The sequence below is a fragment of the Calonectris borealis genome, chromosome 2 (genome assembly GCF_964195595.1).
Source record: "Calonectris borealis chromosome 2, bCalBor7.hap1.2, whole genome shotgun sequence".
Lineage (NCBI taxonomy): Eukaryota > Metazoa > Chordata > Aves > Procellariiformes > Procellariidae > Calonectris > Calonectris borealis.
In genome coordinates this window covers 124,306,067-124,322,880 of record NC_134313.1, presented here as the reverse complement: position 1 = coordinate 124,322,880, position 16,814 = coordinate 124,306,067, and the positions used below count along the sequence as shown (strand labels likewise).

At 42.9% G+C, this 16,814-nt stretch overlaps 1 protein-coding gene across 9 annotated transcripts in view; it reads left to right on the top strand.

Annotated features, from left to right (window-relative positions):
* Nucleotides 1-16,092, top strand: part of NOD1 (nucleotide binding oligomerization domain containing 1) — a 46,741-nt gene extending 30,649 nt beyond the window's left edge. For 3 of the 9 annotated variants that reach the window (XM_075143327.1, XM_075143325.1, XM_075143326.1), the window contains exons 5-12: nt 1,706-1,789; nt 2,858-2,941; nt 4,513-4,596; nt 6,644-6,727; nt 8,865-8,948; nt 9,571-9,654; nt 11,725-11,808; nt 13,207-16,092. In XM_075143327.1, coding sequence (XP_074999428.1) covers nt 1,706-1,789; nt 2,858-2,941; nt 4,513-4,596; nt 6,644-6,727; nt 8,865-8,948; nt 9,571-9,654; nt 11,725-11,808; nt 13,207-13,279 — 661 coding nt within the window. In that variant the 3' untranslated portion in view covers nt 13,280-16,092. The other 6 variants (XM_075143328.1, XM_075143329.1, XM_075143331.1 and 3 more) reach the window with 6 other exon arrangements.
* Nucleotides 16,093-16,814: the final 722 nt, after the last annotated feature.

The following is a 16,814-nucleotide window of genomic DNA, read 5'->3' as shown; positions in this document are numbered from 1 at the left end:
TTGCCTGAGCCTGTCTCTGCCCTTGGTCATACAGGGTAAGGGAGGATCTACTATTCACAATAATCCTTGATCAAAAGCTCTGAATTTCTTGCTTTTACATCCTGCCAAGATGTCTGGCTTTCACAGGACAAAAGCTAATATGTAGTACTCCATGAAAGGATGTAGTTGAAGTCTTTAGATGTGGTGTTTCCCTGAGGTGATGTGGAGGGAGGACATGGCTTGCTGTGATCAGGGAGAACTAACTCCACCTCTAACATCACAGGCCAGATTGTTCCACCTCCAGTCCTTTGAGGTTGTGCCATGTAGCTATACCTTATTTGTCCAAACATTTAGGTGCAGAAAACCAGGAACTTCAAATACACCTTTTTTAAAGCTCCTTCAGCCTCATGAGAATTTTTTTTAATGAACGGATTTATTCCTCCTGATTGGCTGTGCTCTGCCTTGTTTTCCTCTAGGACTAAATCAAAGCAAGTGACACTTGTTTTTTCCAGTTAGTTGCAAATCAACTGACCTCCCAAGAGAAAGCAAGACGGAAACCTGGGGGGAAAATGCATGAGTATGTAAGACAAAACAAAGAAGAAAAGGACAGACTTTCATTCTTTGTGCCTATCATGTGATCATGCCATACGCAGTATGATCTTAACACCATCCCCAGCACCAAACCTGTCTGTTAGGTTGCCTTTTTGTCTTTATGGCTGTTCTGAGGTTAGGACTTTGATTTCTAATGACCAATTTCTGCCGGTCAGGAAACGTTGTTTCTAACAACTTAACCATCCCTTTCAAAGAAGCAGACTGTTCTGACCTGTAGAAATCGGCTCCGATTTTTCCGATGTGCTAGTGCATTCCAAAGTGACCAAGTTACTAACTAGCAAGAGTCAGGGAGGCTGTTGGTGATAAGGGACTCTGAGCAGTGAATGTTCAGCTTCAGAGTTTGTGTAGAAACTAAAGCTGGTCAAAATGTTTTCACAGGGACAGCTTTACCCAGAAAATGTGATTCATCAGAATTGGAATGCTTCACAGGAATCTGTCTATTTAGGCAAGGTGAAAAAGCTTGAGAAGTTTAAAACAAAACAAAACAAAAACCAACAAAAAAAACCCTCCAAAAACCCCTAAACAACTGTGAAAAGAAGTATTTTTATTCTGTGAATGACTGACATTGATTTGTTTCGTGTTTAGTTGGGACAATAAAATTAGAAATATCTAGCACACCCATGGGACTGTAGTTCTATTTCCTGGCCAGGGCTTTTCACAACCTTTATTCAGTGGAGCCTGAATGTGTTGTGACTTTCAAGATGCCTGGCTTTCACTAGGTACTCGGAGAGAAGGTTGCAAGAAGAGTAGTTTCGAAAGCTTGCTTTTGCTAGGGTGTCAAGCAGAATTTCTTCCTGCAATCACAGTAAACACAGGAAGAGGATGAGGTGTTTGTCTCTGGTTTCTGAGTTCTACATTTTATTGTTTTCAGTTCTATGGACAGCTTCCAGAACATTACCTTGGAGATTTGGGGCTTTTTGTTTTCTATTGTTTTTGAAGTGAGCCTTACGAAGCTAAGCTCACATTTCCCTTAATAGCTTTTAATATATGACATAAGGACCTGTTAAAATATCAGAGGAAAATGCATAGACCTCCTGTTATTCGTTAACTCATGGGTGATGAACACTTGTAATCTGTATTGATTCAAACTTTCTTTTCTTTCCCTTCATTCCAGGCTCAGTGTAAATCAAGTCACAGATCACGGAGTAAGGGTCTTGTATGAAGAACTCTCCAAGTACCAAATTGTGACTTTCTTGGGGTAGGTACCAACTGGGAGCAAAACACTAGATATTGATACCAGAAAATAAAACTGCAATGCTGACAGTAGTGACACAGGAAAGGTGGGGTGGAAACCACAGTCACCTCCTCATTTACTGAACATAAGCAAAGCAGCATTTTGTGTCAGAAATGGTTCAGCTGCCGTCCTGTAACAGTTCACTGGGAAAAGGACCACAGCTTCCTCTCTCATTGCACTGCCTCACAGGGTGGCCTCCGCTGACATCAAGCCCTTCTGTAACACCGTGCGGACCACTGTCAGGTTACTGAGCTGTGTGGGCATGCTAGTTTTATACCTAAAGCCTTCTGCTAGCTGTGGAGCGGGGAGAGAGAGCGTGAGCAAGAGACCGTGCGCTTTATGGCTAGAGCCTCCTGTTTTCTCTGCTGTAAACTGAGTTATTTCAACTATGCAAAGCAGATACAGCTTGGTAGAGACTAGTATTAGAAACATAGAGTTTCAAGTGTCATGTTCATGATACCAATTTCTTTAAGACCTTAATTAGTTCTTAATGATGTTGAAGCTGGAAGGCATGTTAGCTCTGACTTCCTGCTCTTGGTTAAGTAGCTACATAAAAATGGCTTTTTGAGAAATGAACATGAATATCAAGAATCGCCTCCTTCCTCCAGTGCCCTAATGTAAGTACATCTGCTCAGGTATCTGATCCTCAGTAATATTTGCAAGGGGATTTTATGACTTTTAGAAGACCAAAAATACGTTCTTCTGGTGTTTTCTCTTCTGACTTCTCTTCTGGCAATATTATTTCTGTACTAACACAGGAATAAAGGGAAGCTTTGTTTGCTTGGGGAGAGCATTTATTAAAAAAATCATATAAATATTTTCCCATGATTTACTGTCTGGTCTCCGTGTATTTTATATCTAGCCCTACACGATATGAATTGTATATCAAAAAAGAAGTACAAGCAACTGTGATTGTGTGCAAAGCCATACAAAAAAGATAGATGCTATGTGTGCATTATAAAACATTCAGGTTGTAAATATTAAAGTAACAGCAGGAATAACCTGTTTTTACCAATCTGATTTTTCTTTAAGCTTATACAACAATCAAATCACTGACGTTGGAGCCAAATATGTTGCAAAACTAATTGAAGAGTGTTCAAGCCTTGAATACGTTAAGTATGTTGGATTTTTTTTTTTCCCTTCCTCAGTATCCTAATTAAGGTAAAGCAACTTGAAACAGGAGGGAGAGTGGAAAAAGGACAAAAATTATGTTTCAAATAAAATATAACTTAGGTTGCAGTTATATATTCTTTTACAGTAGTCTAGCAGTGAATGGCAGCAGGTGAAACTCTTGAATCCATAGTCTTTACTGGAATATAGTAGTAAGCAAAAGGAGAGCATGAGACCTGTTCTTTACCTAAATCCAATCAGAGCACCCGAGTGAGGCTTAAGTGGTGCATGAACCTTGCTGCCCCTTGCAATAGGCGAATTCACTTAGATTTAGTACCAAGCTTCTTTACATCTCGTCTTTTACGGGCCATTGGAGTCAGACTGTGCTGGTGTCATACCTCAACTCTGGAATTCCCCAAATTCACTTGGTGAGTTGTTCCCTTTAATTCCTGGAACTTCCCCAGATAAGAGTGTCTGGCCATGCACAACCCTGGTTTGACATAAAGGTAGATCATTAACCAATGGTTTAATTGTGACCATAGCAGAAAATAGAGGTAACTACAGCAACGTCAGCTGCTGGTATGAATGTAGCAACCATTCAGCCAGGGACTCTTGGGTTCTAGTCATTGTTCTACCACTAACTTGCCCTGAAACCCCACACTAGCCACATCCTTCCCACTCGAAATATTTGCAGAGTTTTGAAACCCAAGAGCACTCTGGTTCTTTCACTGCTTTGACACAGTGCTTTGCTTTAACTTAATCTAACTTTCACAAAAAAGCCTGTTGGAAGATGGTTACTTTCAGGCTATGTAGCGACCCCAGAGATTATTTTGAGGTAGACTGCATATTCATGTGCCTGAAGTCAGTCAAACAAGCCAGTTTTACTTTATGTAAATGTAGTGGGTTCAGGGGGTTTTGGTTTTGGTTTGTTCTTTACATCACTGTATATGCAATTGAGACTCATTTCTTCCTTGAACTCCAGCCATTTGATATCCCCACATAGGCCAAAAAAAAGAAAAGGTCTTCTGTAGAGTGCCAGCCAGAGACACTCACTGCTGCACTGACCTATGCCACTACCTATAGCCTATGCTTAGAACAGAAAGACTTGAAATTATTACAATCTGTGCTTATCAGCTGCAGTCTCCTCTGGAGCCACACAACCAAGAAATACTCTGTTCCCTGTGGCATCATGAAATATGCTGCATGTAATTCATGTATTCTGTAGCAACTGCTGATATTATGAACTATATTAAAAACTAGGCAGGGGTCCTTGTCTTGAGGATGAGTTCTTAAAGCTCATTTCTGACATACTGAGCATCAAAAAGTGAAGACTCTACAGTGATACTGCTGATTTGGAGGGCTGACATGCAAAATATGTAAAAGACAACATAAAATGATGTCTTGTAGTCAAAGGTCAAATGCCTGCCGTATTTTTTTACTCTAGGTTAATCTTTGATAACTGTAGTTAACCTCCAGAGTTAATTAGCCTTAAATAGTTGTATTGCTTTCTGAACTGGTGTTCTAATAGCTGTACTGTTGTAAGTGATGTACCTCATCAATCCATCTATTTTGTGCAGAATAGGAGCAAACAAAATAACGAGCGAAGGAGGGAAGTGCCTTGCCCAGGCCATCCAGAAGAGCAAGACAATGTTTGAAATTGGGTAAGTTCAGTGCTAAGGAGCAGAGCTCAGGGCTTGGTCTTGTCAAGGCATCTGTAAATCCCTTAGGCTTCCTTCTTTCATTCTTACCTTCTTTCCTTCTGCCATTCCTCCCCATGGTGGCATTAGAACAAACTGGTGCAGAAGCGTAGCCACATTTTCCACTCAGAGGGAAAAGGAGGGCTGCTTTATTGTTCTCCAGTTCACACAATGTTTGTTTTGGGTTTTTTTCCCCCTGTTCTGACAGAACCTTAAAGGAGAGACAAACTAACAAGAGGACAGTATGTAAAAATAGCCACTTTCCTCACGGCAACACAGCTGTTCTAGAGATATTTGGTCATTTTTAAGAGTCTGGGTGGTTTTATGACTACTGGCAATGTACCTGGTTATTGAGTGTCATGCTATAATTGTCAAATCTTCTGCATCAAGTCCTGATAAAATTGTGAGCTGGGAGCATAAGAAGGAATTCCTACCATCCTTCTCTCTAGTCTGTCCCAAACTGCAGAGTCTGCCATCATTGGAGAGAGGTCTGAATGTACTGTAAATCTTTAATCCCTGTCCTCTTTCTCAGGAGAGATGCTAGACTTGAGGGTTTGATTTTGTTTTTTTTTTTCCCCTCTGACAAATCCCAGTTTCTGTTTCCACTCTACAGAAGAACATTTTTCTCAGAATCTAATACTCAAATACATGGAAATAAAACCTCTGGTTTGCCATTGTGAATATCACAATAACCCTGCAATATGAAAATCAGATTTGAACAATCAGATTTTTAGCCTTTAATTTTGTTGTTCTACAACATTTCACAAATACAGTCAACAGCATGCACACTTCCATTGTCATATAGCTGGGTCTGCTGTGCTGTACTTGCTGTAATTTCAGCGAAGGACTCCTGTTTTCTCCTGTGGATGAAATAATCACTCCAAATGGATTTAGGATAGCTTGGACAGAAATGCTTAAACAGATATGTTCAGCATTTACATAACAAACTGCATTGAGACTGAAGGACAAGGAAATTCTAGGGAACTTACTGGAAGTGGATGTGTTTATACCACAAAGCTCAATTGATTTTAAAAGAGCTGCCAACTAATTACCCATCAAGCTGAGTGTGGCTCTGAGTCATCAAGCCGTGATCCCTGTAAAAAAAAAAAAAGTTATACCTCAGCAGAGGCGCTTTCAAGCCTCATAATATAGGGTGAATTTTCGAAGTGGTTGGTCTGCATAGAAAAGATTTGACCAGATACTGCTATTAAATGTTGATCAAATCTCTGCAGCTTTTACCACATTACCTTCTCCTAACCCTTTGTGGATTGTTTTGCCATTGGAAATACTATTCCTTACAAATGTGTGGAAGAGCCCAGGGTCATACTGTGAGATTTTGATCTTTCTCTTGGCAGCTGGAGAGAGAGGAGATACCACTTGGGTGTAACACTGAAGGAATTGTAACGGTTTTGCCAGACTATTCTGAAGTAGAGGGGGAGCTTGTAGAGCAGTTCCCTTCAGAAAGTCACCCATTTGGGTGTGGGTCCCTGTGCAGTTGTGCATCTGGGGAGTCTTTCCCAAGACCTGTACTTTGCATAGTGTAAAGGCCAGTCCGTGCCCAACTGGTAACAGGAAAACTGCAGCGGGGGTATGGGGAGGAAATGCTGAGCAGTAAAATGATAGGATTTAGGACTTGGTGTATATTTCCCACGGCAGCTCACTCTACAGGACCACAAGACTCCTTTACCCCATAAGGGTACAGGGCTGCGGAGGGTTTGCCCAGCACAGGAAGGTGATCCCAAAAGCATTCCTGCTGCAGCAGGCTGTCTCCTAGAGCTGCTTCTGTGCTGTGGCCCTAGGGCACTGGTGAGCCGGCAGAGGCCGGTGGTGTGGTGCGCTGGGAGTTGGAACGTGCCTGGCGCAGCGGGGAGGGCACCCGCCAGGTTTCTCACAAGCCTGAAAGAATGTGAAGTAATTGGGGGGAGAGGAGGGAAGAGAAAAAGGGAGAAGGCAATGCCGAGGGGCAGCAGGGCAGCACACCTGATATCTCCTGGTTTCCTCTCTTCACCAGGATGTGGGGTAATCAAGTTGGAGACGAAGGAGCAAAGGCATTTGCAGAGGCCCTGAGGAACCACCCCAGGTTAACAAACGTGAGGTAAAACACCAGCGGAGCCAGGCAGCTCGGCGTAGTGCTGGCTTTCCCATCGTGCTTTAAAGTGATGACTCTTCCCACCAAGCGTTAGCTTGGAACGCCATCTGGTATTGCAGCCTTCGCTGTGTAACCGACAGGCTCCTGGTGCAAGCAAGAGGCCAGATTGAATCAAAAAGCCCTGTGCAGCCATTAAGCAAGTTAAAAATATTGCAGGGCTGGCATCCTTTCCTCTGTCTGCACCTCCTCCCCTCATGCTGCACAGAGTTACTGGCATTTGTGAAAGCACATGGTCAGTGGGTGCCATTTTGATCTGGGAGCATTAGCAGAAGGATGGACCAGCTGTCACAGAATCAGGCTCCCAGTGAGCTCAGTGTTAACAGTTTTTGTTGCGAAGGTACGAAATTACCAAAGTAATTTTAAGATGATAAACTGTTTGGGTAGGGACTGGGGCATTCTTAAATTCAGGCTCATCCTGTACTCCAGTGGAGCTACACCACCACACATTCAGTGCTAATGAGATATAGTTCTCACTGGAGTTCAGTGATTCATGTCAAACTAGCCTTCTGGAAGCCCTAGCATGGGTGAAGTTGGTAGCACAGCTCGGGGAGAAGCCAGCAGTGTAAAACAGTCCATCCCCTGCCAGACTTTCAAATGCTGGCTAGGGATTTAAAGATGCATATTGTGGCAGCTGGTGCTGTTTTGAGTTCCTCCACACAGCTGGAGCACTGGGTTCATGGTGATCCTTTCGATTTGTCTCCCAGTTCCACTGGCCTCCACAAAGAGAGAGCAGACAAGGCTCCTTGGTTTCCCCACAAGGTGGCACATGGCACTAGTTTCTTCAGAAGTACGGTACTCGGGGAGTTTGGGGATGTCTGGAGAGCTTATTGCTGCCACTTCAGACCCAGGCATTTCAGAGCTGGTGCCTTGTCCTGCTTTCTGCGAGTGGATAGCCGGGCTTAAAAAATTAAAAGCTGAACAGGTGCAGTGACCTAGATATACTTAAACTTAAAAGCTATCTGACATAGCCGTCTTCCCATAATTGCAGAATGCATCCAGACACATCAGACTTGAAAGAAAACATTTTGAACCTGAATCCAAACTGGTTTACACCGGGGATTCTCAGATGGGAACAAATGTGCTGATGAATGTGCTTGCAAAAATAAGGAGGAGTAACTGTGCTGGCTAGGGCTAGATTTTGCTGGCACCTGTGCAGAGTGAATCTTCTGCTCTGCAGTGTACTTGCACTTGGGTTCATTTCCTATCTTCCACTGGTTAATCTTGCTTCATGGTTTGAATTTATAGTTAGCACCAGTGGTAGCTTTAGGCGAAGATTAAGGGAAGATGATAGTCCCTACTACATCAGTTTACTTCAGCATATTTGCCATTTTTAGGCCTAGTCATGATGGACTGAGAATATCTAGTTTCAGCTGAAGCTAGGAGGGACTCATGCTAACACATATTTGTGCCATTGCCCTACTTGATCCCCCCTTTCTACCTTTTTTTGCAGCCGTTATTTTCAGGCTCTGGCCTGGCTTTTAAGGGGGAAACGCTTTTGAACTCTCAAAGCCCGGAGCATAACTGTAGCTGGATGATTTTGCCAATGTCTATTCAAAGAATGAAGGGCAGACTAAGAAATGTTTGTGGTTTGTAATGGAAAGCATGCATTTACAAGCCCATCTCTCGATACACAACAGAAGGTGTTGTGTTTGGAAGAAGAATGAGGTATTCAGGCGTCTGAAGGACTTAAAGGACAAAGTGCCCAGTTTGTACAGGGAGTTGGGATGACAAATGCATGTAGAAACCTGTGTACGACTAAGTACAATTCTTTGTCCTTGTTAAAAGCCTCGACTCGCAAATCACTGGGTACAACTCTGCTGTCCATCCCAGGAGTACAACTCACTGCCAGCAAACCTTATGGCCTGTATGATAGACCTGCACTCAGGCTGCAGCCTGTGAACTGTTCTCACTTGTAAAAGTCATAAGGACTTACTGGTTTGCAAAGAACATGAGCCTTTGAAACACCCAAATGCTGAACTGTACAACTGGGAAACAGATTATCCAGGATATTCATTAGTATTTGGCAGCGGAAGGGCCAAGCAATGCTAGCTGTTTCTTACACCTTTGTATCGTTACTTCACAGTCTCGCGTTCAATGGCATCACGACAGAGGGAGGCAAAAGTATTGCTGAAGCTATGCAACACAACAACTCTGTGAAAATATTCTGGTAATTGACAGTGTGGTCTACTTTTCCTCCTCTTCTTTCTCCAGAGAAAGCTGCAGCCTAATTTTATTTCCTCCAATCCTCTTGCCTCCTCCTTATCTCCCTCCCCCCATTCCCTGTGCTTTCACTACCAGCAAGGTATAAGATATATCCCTCTGGAAGAATGTGGACATGAGTAATGGATCAGCAGCACTTGTGTCCTTTAGGACACATTCCAATGTCCCAATGTCATGCTTTGCTCTGCTCCCTCCATCTTGCTTTCCCCATCTTCTCTCACTTCCATCATCTGAAGTCAAGTTCTTTGTTCTCAGTTTTTGCACCTCTTCAGTGTTGTCCCTACCTCTCTACCTTTTTCCACCACACCATCCATCTTTTAGACACTAAAACATCATTAGAAAGTATCATTGGAACATTGCTCTGAGAAATAAAGATATGATTCTCTTGTCTCTTTTACCTCCAGGGCTTCTCTTCAGTATCTCTTTGTGCCCAGCCTTTAGAAATTGCTCAGGGCAGGAACAGCACATCCCCGTTCAGCTGTCTAAAGCTAAGTCATAGACAAGCTGGAAAAACAGGGGGCTGAAAAATAATGATAACATCCGAAGTGAACATTTTCTTTCCCACTTAGGTTGACTAAAAATGAGCTGGATGATGAGGCAGCAATGAGTTTTGCAGAGATGCTGAAGGTCAACAAGAAACTGGTGCATTTATGGTGAGTTACATTCCACAGAGGCACAGGCTCTTTGGCAGTCACTGCATTAAAGCTTCACCTTCCAAGTCTATGTAGGTCACAGTAAGCTTTCTGTGCATGGTCTGGATGCAGCTGACTGGTTGTAGACAGTTCTAATGGAAAGTTAATAAAGCTGCTGTCTAGCATTTTGAACCTGCTTTCATACAGGGAAAAGTTTACGCTGTTTGTGTGGCCTGGTAACTTTCGAACTACTAATTGATTTCATTTCTCCTTAGGGGGAACAGTTCTGGTCTCAAACACAAAAGTTTCAAAAAAAATACAGGCAGACAGCTAGAACAGAATAACCTTATTATGATTCTTACTATTTATCATCATACTATGAAAGTAGCAAGCTCAACTCTTACTCTTCAACCAAGAACCCACATGACAGACACTTAAATGCATGTCCCGTTTTCCTGGTGTTTTCTTCTAGGGCTAGCACTTTCACTCATGCGAGGTACTCATCTATAAGACATAAATCCCCAGGAAACCCAAGATTATTTCTAGCAATCACAAAGAGACTTGTTAAACTTCTAAGAAAACACAGCATTGGCTGTTCTAATCCAGAGGTTCAGAAGAATTTGTCCATGGATGGGGTTAGGCAGATGTGGGCTGTGAAACAAATAGCCGTCCATTCATTCCAAGCGATCAAGAGAACATAATAAATGGAGTCCCATTACAAGCTTATACAAAGACTTTGCTAACCACGCTCTAGCATTCCCTGTATTAACCATAGTTCCCGCCCCTAGGAAACGTGCCGGTTGTCAGAGGTGCCAAGTACTTGTAGCCTTTTTGAAAGCAGTAGAAGCTCTGGTGCCCATCACCCTGAAAATAAAAAGAGGGGCGGGGGAGGGCTTGATTTCTTTGCGCACAGCTGCAGATACGCTTCACTGAGCAGTTTGGTTTGAATTCATAATAAAACTTTCCCCATCCAAAGCAGGCGTAGTAATCCAGATACATGTCTTTACCATGGCTCAGTATTGTCCAAGGGTTTCTGCCAGTAGACAAATTTATATCCTACTTTGTTGGTTATACCAGTGGGTACCCCCAAAAGGTGGTGACCTATACAGATAGTTGAACTTGAGGCAGAATTAAAGTGTTTTTCCAGTAGCTGAAAGAATCTACTGGATCCCTTTGCATTTTGATTAATTTACCAAGCGCAGAAAGTCCTTTAATAGGAATGCGTCCCTGCGTCCTTCGTTCCCTCCCTCCCTTAAGAGATCATTCAATTCATTCCAGTTTTCAGCCTCATCCTGAATCCTGTGGGATTCATGCAGGCGGTCACATGGTATGGGGCACACTATGGTAGACTTGAAAGGTAAGTATTGAATTAGGCTAGGCTGATGAGCATTTTCATACTCATGCAGATGAGGGGGCTTTGTTCATTTTTAGCTAGGGGCATGGTCTACAGCGGTTAATAAGAATTACCTAATGCTTCTTCAGTTGTGCTACTTGAGGATCTTTTGTTTCTTTTTTTCCCCCCTCAGCTCAGATTAGACATACTTTATAGCTGCTAAGGTGGCTTCACTGGGGCTTGCACCTGCTCATACCAGAGTCAAATTCAATGCCTTATTTTTCAAAGATCTCACTGGTCTGATAAACAAGACAGGAGGATTTGGCAACCTCTAGATCATAACTGCTAAACAGGTTCTGTACTCAGAATTTTCTGTACATCACTTAAAAATGTCTCACGGTGTTCTTAACAAGAAAACAGAGCTAAGAGGTTAGTCTGTCTCGGAGTCCAAATATCCCAATCCCATACCAATAGTAAACGGTTCTCAGCAGAAATTTGTCAGCTATGTAATTAAGCTCAGTATCTCCAGAATGCAACCACATGCAAGATTAAAAGGAAAAGACTGATACTCTGGGCTCTGTTTCTGAAAGTGCATGTGGGGCATTTGACCAATACTCTGTACCATCCTCAGAGATAGAAATCACAACTGTTGTCTTGTGGCAGACAGCTTTGCTCCTTGACATCAAGCTAAGCGCAGGTTGTGCATGCGCTGTAAATTAGTTTGCATGTTAGTTTGACATGATGTGCTTTCTTTTTAGGCTTATCCAGAATCAAATTACAGCCAAAGGGGTGAAGTACCTCAGCGAAGCTCTCAAGGAGAACACAGCTATTAAAGAAGTCTGGTAAAGATCCCCTCCTCAAAGGCTCACTTTGTAAACTTTCTTTCCCTTTAAAACACTTTTGACATTACTACTTTCCAGCCTAAAAAATTCAGAGCAAGTTTATGTGAGGCAGGGGTTGTAGTTCCAGCTCCGGGTTTCAAATAGGTAAAAAGCCTCTGTCATTGAAACACTTCCCTGTGTGTTATGAATGTCAAGCAGTTTTGTTAGTTCACATCTGTCTGTACCACTGGCTCGCAGGACGTGTATGTTCACAGAGTTGGGGCCTAAATTTATAGACTAAGTTTTGCGTATCCTGATTTATTTTTAAACTTTTGAACATGTTTATGCTTTTCAGGAGCTAAATCCCAACAAGCAGGAGATGGTTAAATTTAATTAGCATTACTAATTTGGTTCATAGAATTTGTGCTTGGTTTTTCTTTGGGCGGTGCTCCAAACACACTGAAAGTGCTAAGCTACAAGAAGATTACCTTTTTGTAAGATTTGCTTGTTTTAGATTAGGTAGGCATCACATAGTCAGACATGTGCATTGTAAGGCCAAATACCACATTCCTTCCCTCACCTCGGGGAGCTCAGGAGTCAATAGAACTGTGCTGGTTTTAGCACTGCTGCTTCTTTATTATTGAACATGAAATTTATTTTTAAATATATATGTTTTAGTGAAAGGACACTGAATTCTTGCTTAGAAAGACAATGACTCACTGACTAGTGGGTTCCCTGGAGATATGGAAGAGATGCTTCTTTCAAAGGCCACTGTCAGCTTTTGTCTATGGAAGAGGCATCAATTCCCACTCGAATCTTCAGACCAAAGTCTGTCTTTTGATTCTTGCCTGGATTTTTAGAGGTGTTCGTTAACCCCAATAATTTCATAAATCTAAATGGTTTAATAGATTTCAACATTTCTGAAAGCTGCACTTACCAGGCTGCTCATTTTCAGGGGTGTAAATATCAATGTAGATTAACTTTATGTGGCCAGACTTGAAAATTTTTGCTTTAAGTAATTTCACATTAAAAATGCCTGAATACTTAACAGAGTTTTCTTCCCATGTTGTCATGGAAGACACAAAATGCTCTGAAGACTACTTAAATTTCTTTAAACTAGCCCACTGCATGGTGAGAACCTTCGTCTGCTATATGCTGCTTGCTGAAATGCAAACAGCTGGGTATCCAGCACTGATTTTAGTTCAATGAAGTTCGTTTTTTATTTCTGAAGAAGTAGCCTTGTTCCTCATATGTGCCGTGGGAACAGCAGTGCCTGTCTGAGGCCAGTTCCCAACTGTGTGCCTTTGAAAAGCACACGGCATTGCAAAGCTGTGATCTCCGCTCCAAAACCTTGGAAAAATAGAAGATGGGCAACAGTCAATACCTTACTTTCATATCCCTCTTATTTTTCCTCTCCAGTTTGAACGGGAACCTGATAAGCCAAGAAGAGGCCAAAGCTTTTGAAAATGAAGAACGGATCATTTGCTTTTGAATGAGGACTTTCCCATTTTGACAAGCTTCGTGTTACAAAGGTTCCTTCTGCATGTGGACTGCAGAGTTTATAAAGGCGTAAATCTGCAGTGCTCGTGGCAGGAGAAAGATACATGATTAGCTGCCTTGTAATGAACATGCTGCGCTCCCTCGGCTCCATCCCTTAACCTGTCTGTTATTCTTAATCCTTTTGGTGAGTGGGAAGTTGCCTGGGTAAAATAATTAATGTTTGTATGGTGCTTTGAAGATGAAATGCAAGGTGTTAACAGACCAAATCCACTGGCAGGTCTATGCATTTTGATAACTGAGTTTAGATTTATTCTGTACACTGGTGTAAATAATCTCTAACTTATTTATATACATAAATATACACACACATACCCCCCCATATATATGCAAGAAAGGGTGCAAGATGAACAAACTCCACAAGCTCACAGTATTATTTGCCTCATAACTGAAAATGAACATATGTAGCTTTACTGAAAACATGATCCGTCTATAGTAGTTGCATGGTACCAACGTTTTCAACATGAATACCTTTCTCCTGCCTAGAAATTAGGCCCTTAATTCTCTGACTACTACTTTTTTTTTTTTTTTTGAGAAATGGATACATCAGGCTCAGATTATACTTTCAATAATCTTTTTTTCCATATTGAAGCCAATACATTTTCTTTTATACAACAGAAGTCCTTACTGCCATCACTGTAAAAACATAAAACTGGCAGTAAAACACTTCTGCTTAAAATTTCCTGAGGGTTGCATAGAAACTGCCACCTCCTGTTTTCACAGTGTTTATTCTGAGGAGGGGGTCTGGAGATAAATGTGAAAAATTAATTAGCAGGCTGTTCATCGCCTTGGCTCTTGGCCTAGACACTGTGCTGGTGGCAATACACCAATATTAAGTTGCCTAGCTTCAGTGGGGAGAAAGAACGATTGAAAATCAATTGTGTCAAGTAGAAATCCCTTCTCCCAGCAACATGTAAGCACAGAGAAGGATTGAGATTTGCTTGGAAAGCTTTTATTTTATGCTTGAATTAGTGGAAAGTGAAGGCAAGAGACAGGTAGCAATGATAAGGACCAGCAAGAAAACATTATCCCCCCCAAAATAATTAGTGTTTAGGGAGTGTAACTTTAGATGCCCTTAAAAGAAACCAGTTTGCAAAGGAGTGGGGTATTTGATTATTTTTTTGTGTACAAATTAGGCATGCTTTATAAAGGTAAACTCAAATTCTACCCCACAGTGTGTACAAGGAACATAACATAAAATGGAAAAGCATGACCTATTTTCCTTCCTTCTCCCCAAAACTTTGAGAAACAGTTCTCCAGTTGCTGACTAACCCACAAAACCTTGGTAGGCTGGAAGAAGAATCTCCAGTTAAAATGCCAAACCAATGAACCCTCACCTTCCCATTTCATAAAGCAAAATATGAAAAAAGGCTTGCTTTGCAGGCCAGAGTTTCTCTGTTTCCTGTGTGGTAGCAGACCTTTCCAAGTCCCCAATTCTGTCTATTCACTTCAGCTCACTAACACATTTTAAAATACTTATAAAGCTTTTCACAAAACCAGCAGTTAAACAAAAAAAAAAAGAGAAGAAAACCAGCTTAGCGTTCATGATTTTTCAGTGGCTTTTCCTCCCTGTCCATGATATCAGCACTGATTTTTCACAGGGAGACAGATGAGGCTTTTAGACCGTGCCAGAGGAAAGTCAGCTAACTCGAATGATTTCTGCACCTAGGCCTTTTATTTACTGAAGCAAAAGGGCACACAGTTACAGATGAGCTGGATTTCAATTGCAAAAACATCTGCCAAAGCAAGACCTTTAAAGACTTCTCAGCGACTTCAACAAATTGGACACCCATACACCTTGTCAAAATGTTCCTGTTTTGCCAGCCTGCCCTTACGGAGGAGAGGAGACACTCGTGTAGGAAGGGACTTCACCAGAGATGTCATTTGCCTGTGTTGGAGAGAAGTGTGCTCCCAGTTTGCTCTAATCACTGAATTATTTGCTCATTTACCGGCAGAAAATATAGTTAAAAACTCCAGCTCCTGTCCTCATTTCATTGATAGACTAAAGCAGTACAACGTGTCCCTGACAGCTCCCTCCAAGCTTTCCAATGCAGACACTTCTGCCCCTTTTTTAGTTTAGAGCAGCCTTTGGAGCTATTTGTAGCATGACAAAAACCTCAACCCTGTTGCAAATCCCGTTACACGCCCGACAGTTACAAACCAGGCATCCAGGGCAGTGTTTTCAGGGACAGGAGCATCTAAGGGGCTGCAGCAGCTAAACATGGCCTCAGAGTAAGTGGCAGGATCAAGCCCAGCTCCACGTAGGACAGAGTTTGGCACTGATTACGGTGCCAGTGACCGTGCCAGTCATAGCCACTCATTTCAGAGGTGATTTTTGGGCTGCGAGTACTCATTTAGGCTGGGCTGAAGATCTGAGCAGAGGTCAGTCTGGCTTTGACAAAACTGAGGGGTTTCACAGCGTCCTGCTCCCAACTCACTCAGGGCAGAGGGTCTGCTTCACAGAGCACGTCACGGCTTTGGGAATCATGCTGGGGAAACTGGTTGCTGCTCTGGGAGCTGCTATTGGAACAGCATTTCAGGCTGCAGTTCTTTGTAGTCTTACTGGACTATTTGTAGGGCGCATGAGAGCAGCACATTTGCAGCTTGCAGCAAGTGCTTTGTTTACTCGAATTCAGAGACAACTGTAACTTTTTAAAGACTTGTTTGTAGTTTGTTAAGACATTCTCTGTACGCGGCGTTATGTTTTTTCCACTTGTCCACTGTGATAATAAACAGCTTTTTAAAGAACTTGAAAGTGCTTTGGCTTTGCTGAAGCCCTGTCAAGCAGACGTTTGGCTAGATCGAGATGGGCCCGTGACAGCCTAATTGTGGCTGCAGACGAGAGAGGGGAGCTGCTGGAGAAGGGCACTCACAGCTGCCACTGTCCATGAGGGACCTTTCCGGCAGCGGGTGCCAAGCCAGTTAGGGGCAGCGAGGGAAACCGTGACAGTGGCTCAGGGACACGCTGCTGCCGTGCTGTGCCCCTATAGTGCTCCTGCCACACTCTGTGTTTCTACCCACTGCTGGGGGCAAACTTGCTGGCTTGAAGTGCAACACTTGCATTTGGCTGGTGCAAGCTGTGTGCGCTTACTGGTGGTGGCAGGTAATAGCGGCCCCCAAGAGAGCCTTGCTGCAATGCAGAGCTGTCCTGCTCTGGTCACACAGCGCCAGGTCGTCAGGAAAGGATGCTTTTCTGAGCCTGTGCCGCTAACTGCGTGTCAGACCCGCATCTCCAGCTGTCAGACCCCAGTTCAAGACTCGCGGGGTGGCGTAAGGCCACGCAGCCTTTGCTCTTCAACCACAGCCAGCGCAGGATCCTAATTCCTCCGTCCCATGCCGTAGGAGCAGCACTGAGGCTGAAAGGCAGCGACAGACCCACACCTGCTTCCCTGTAGTTTCATTCTGTTCCCTTTCCTTGGTTTGGCAGAGGAAAACAGGAGCCTGTGGCAAAACTGTAGAAATGGCTGCAC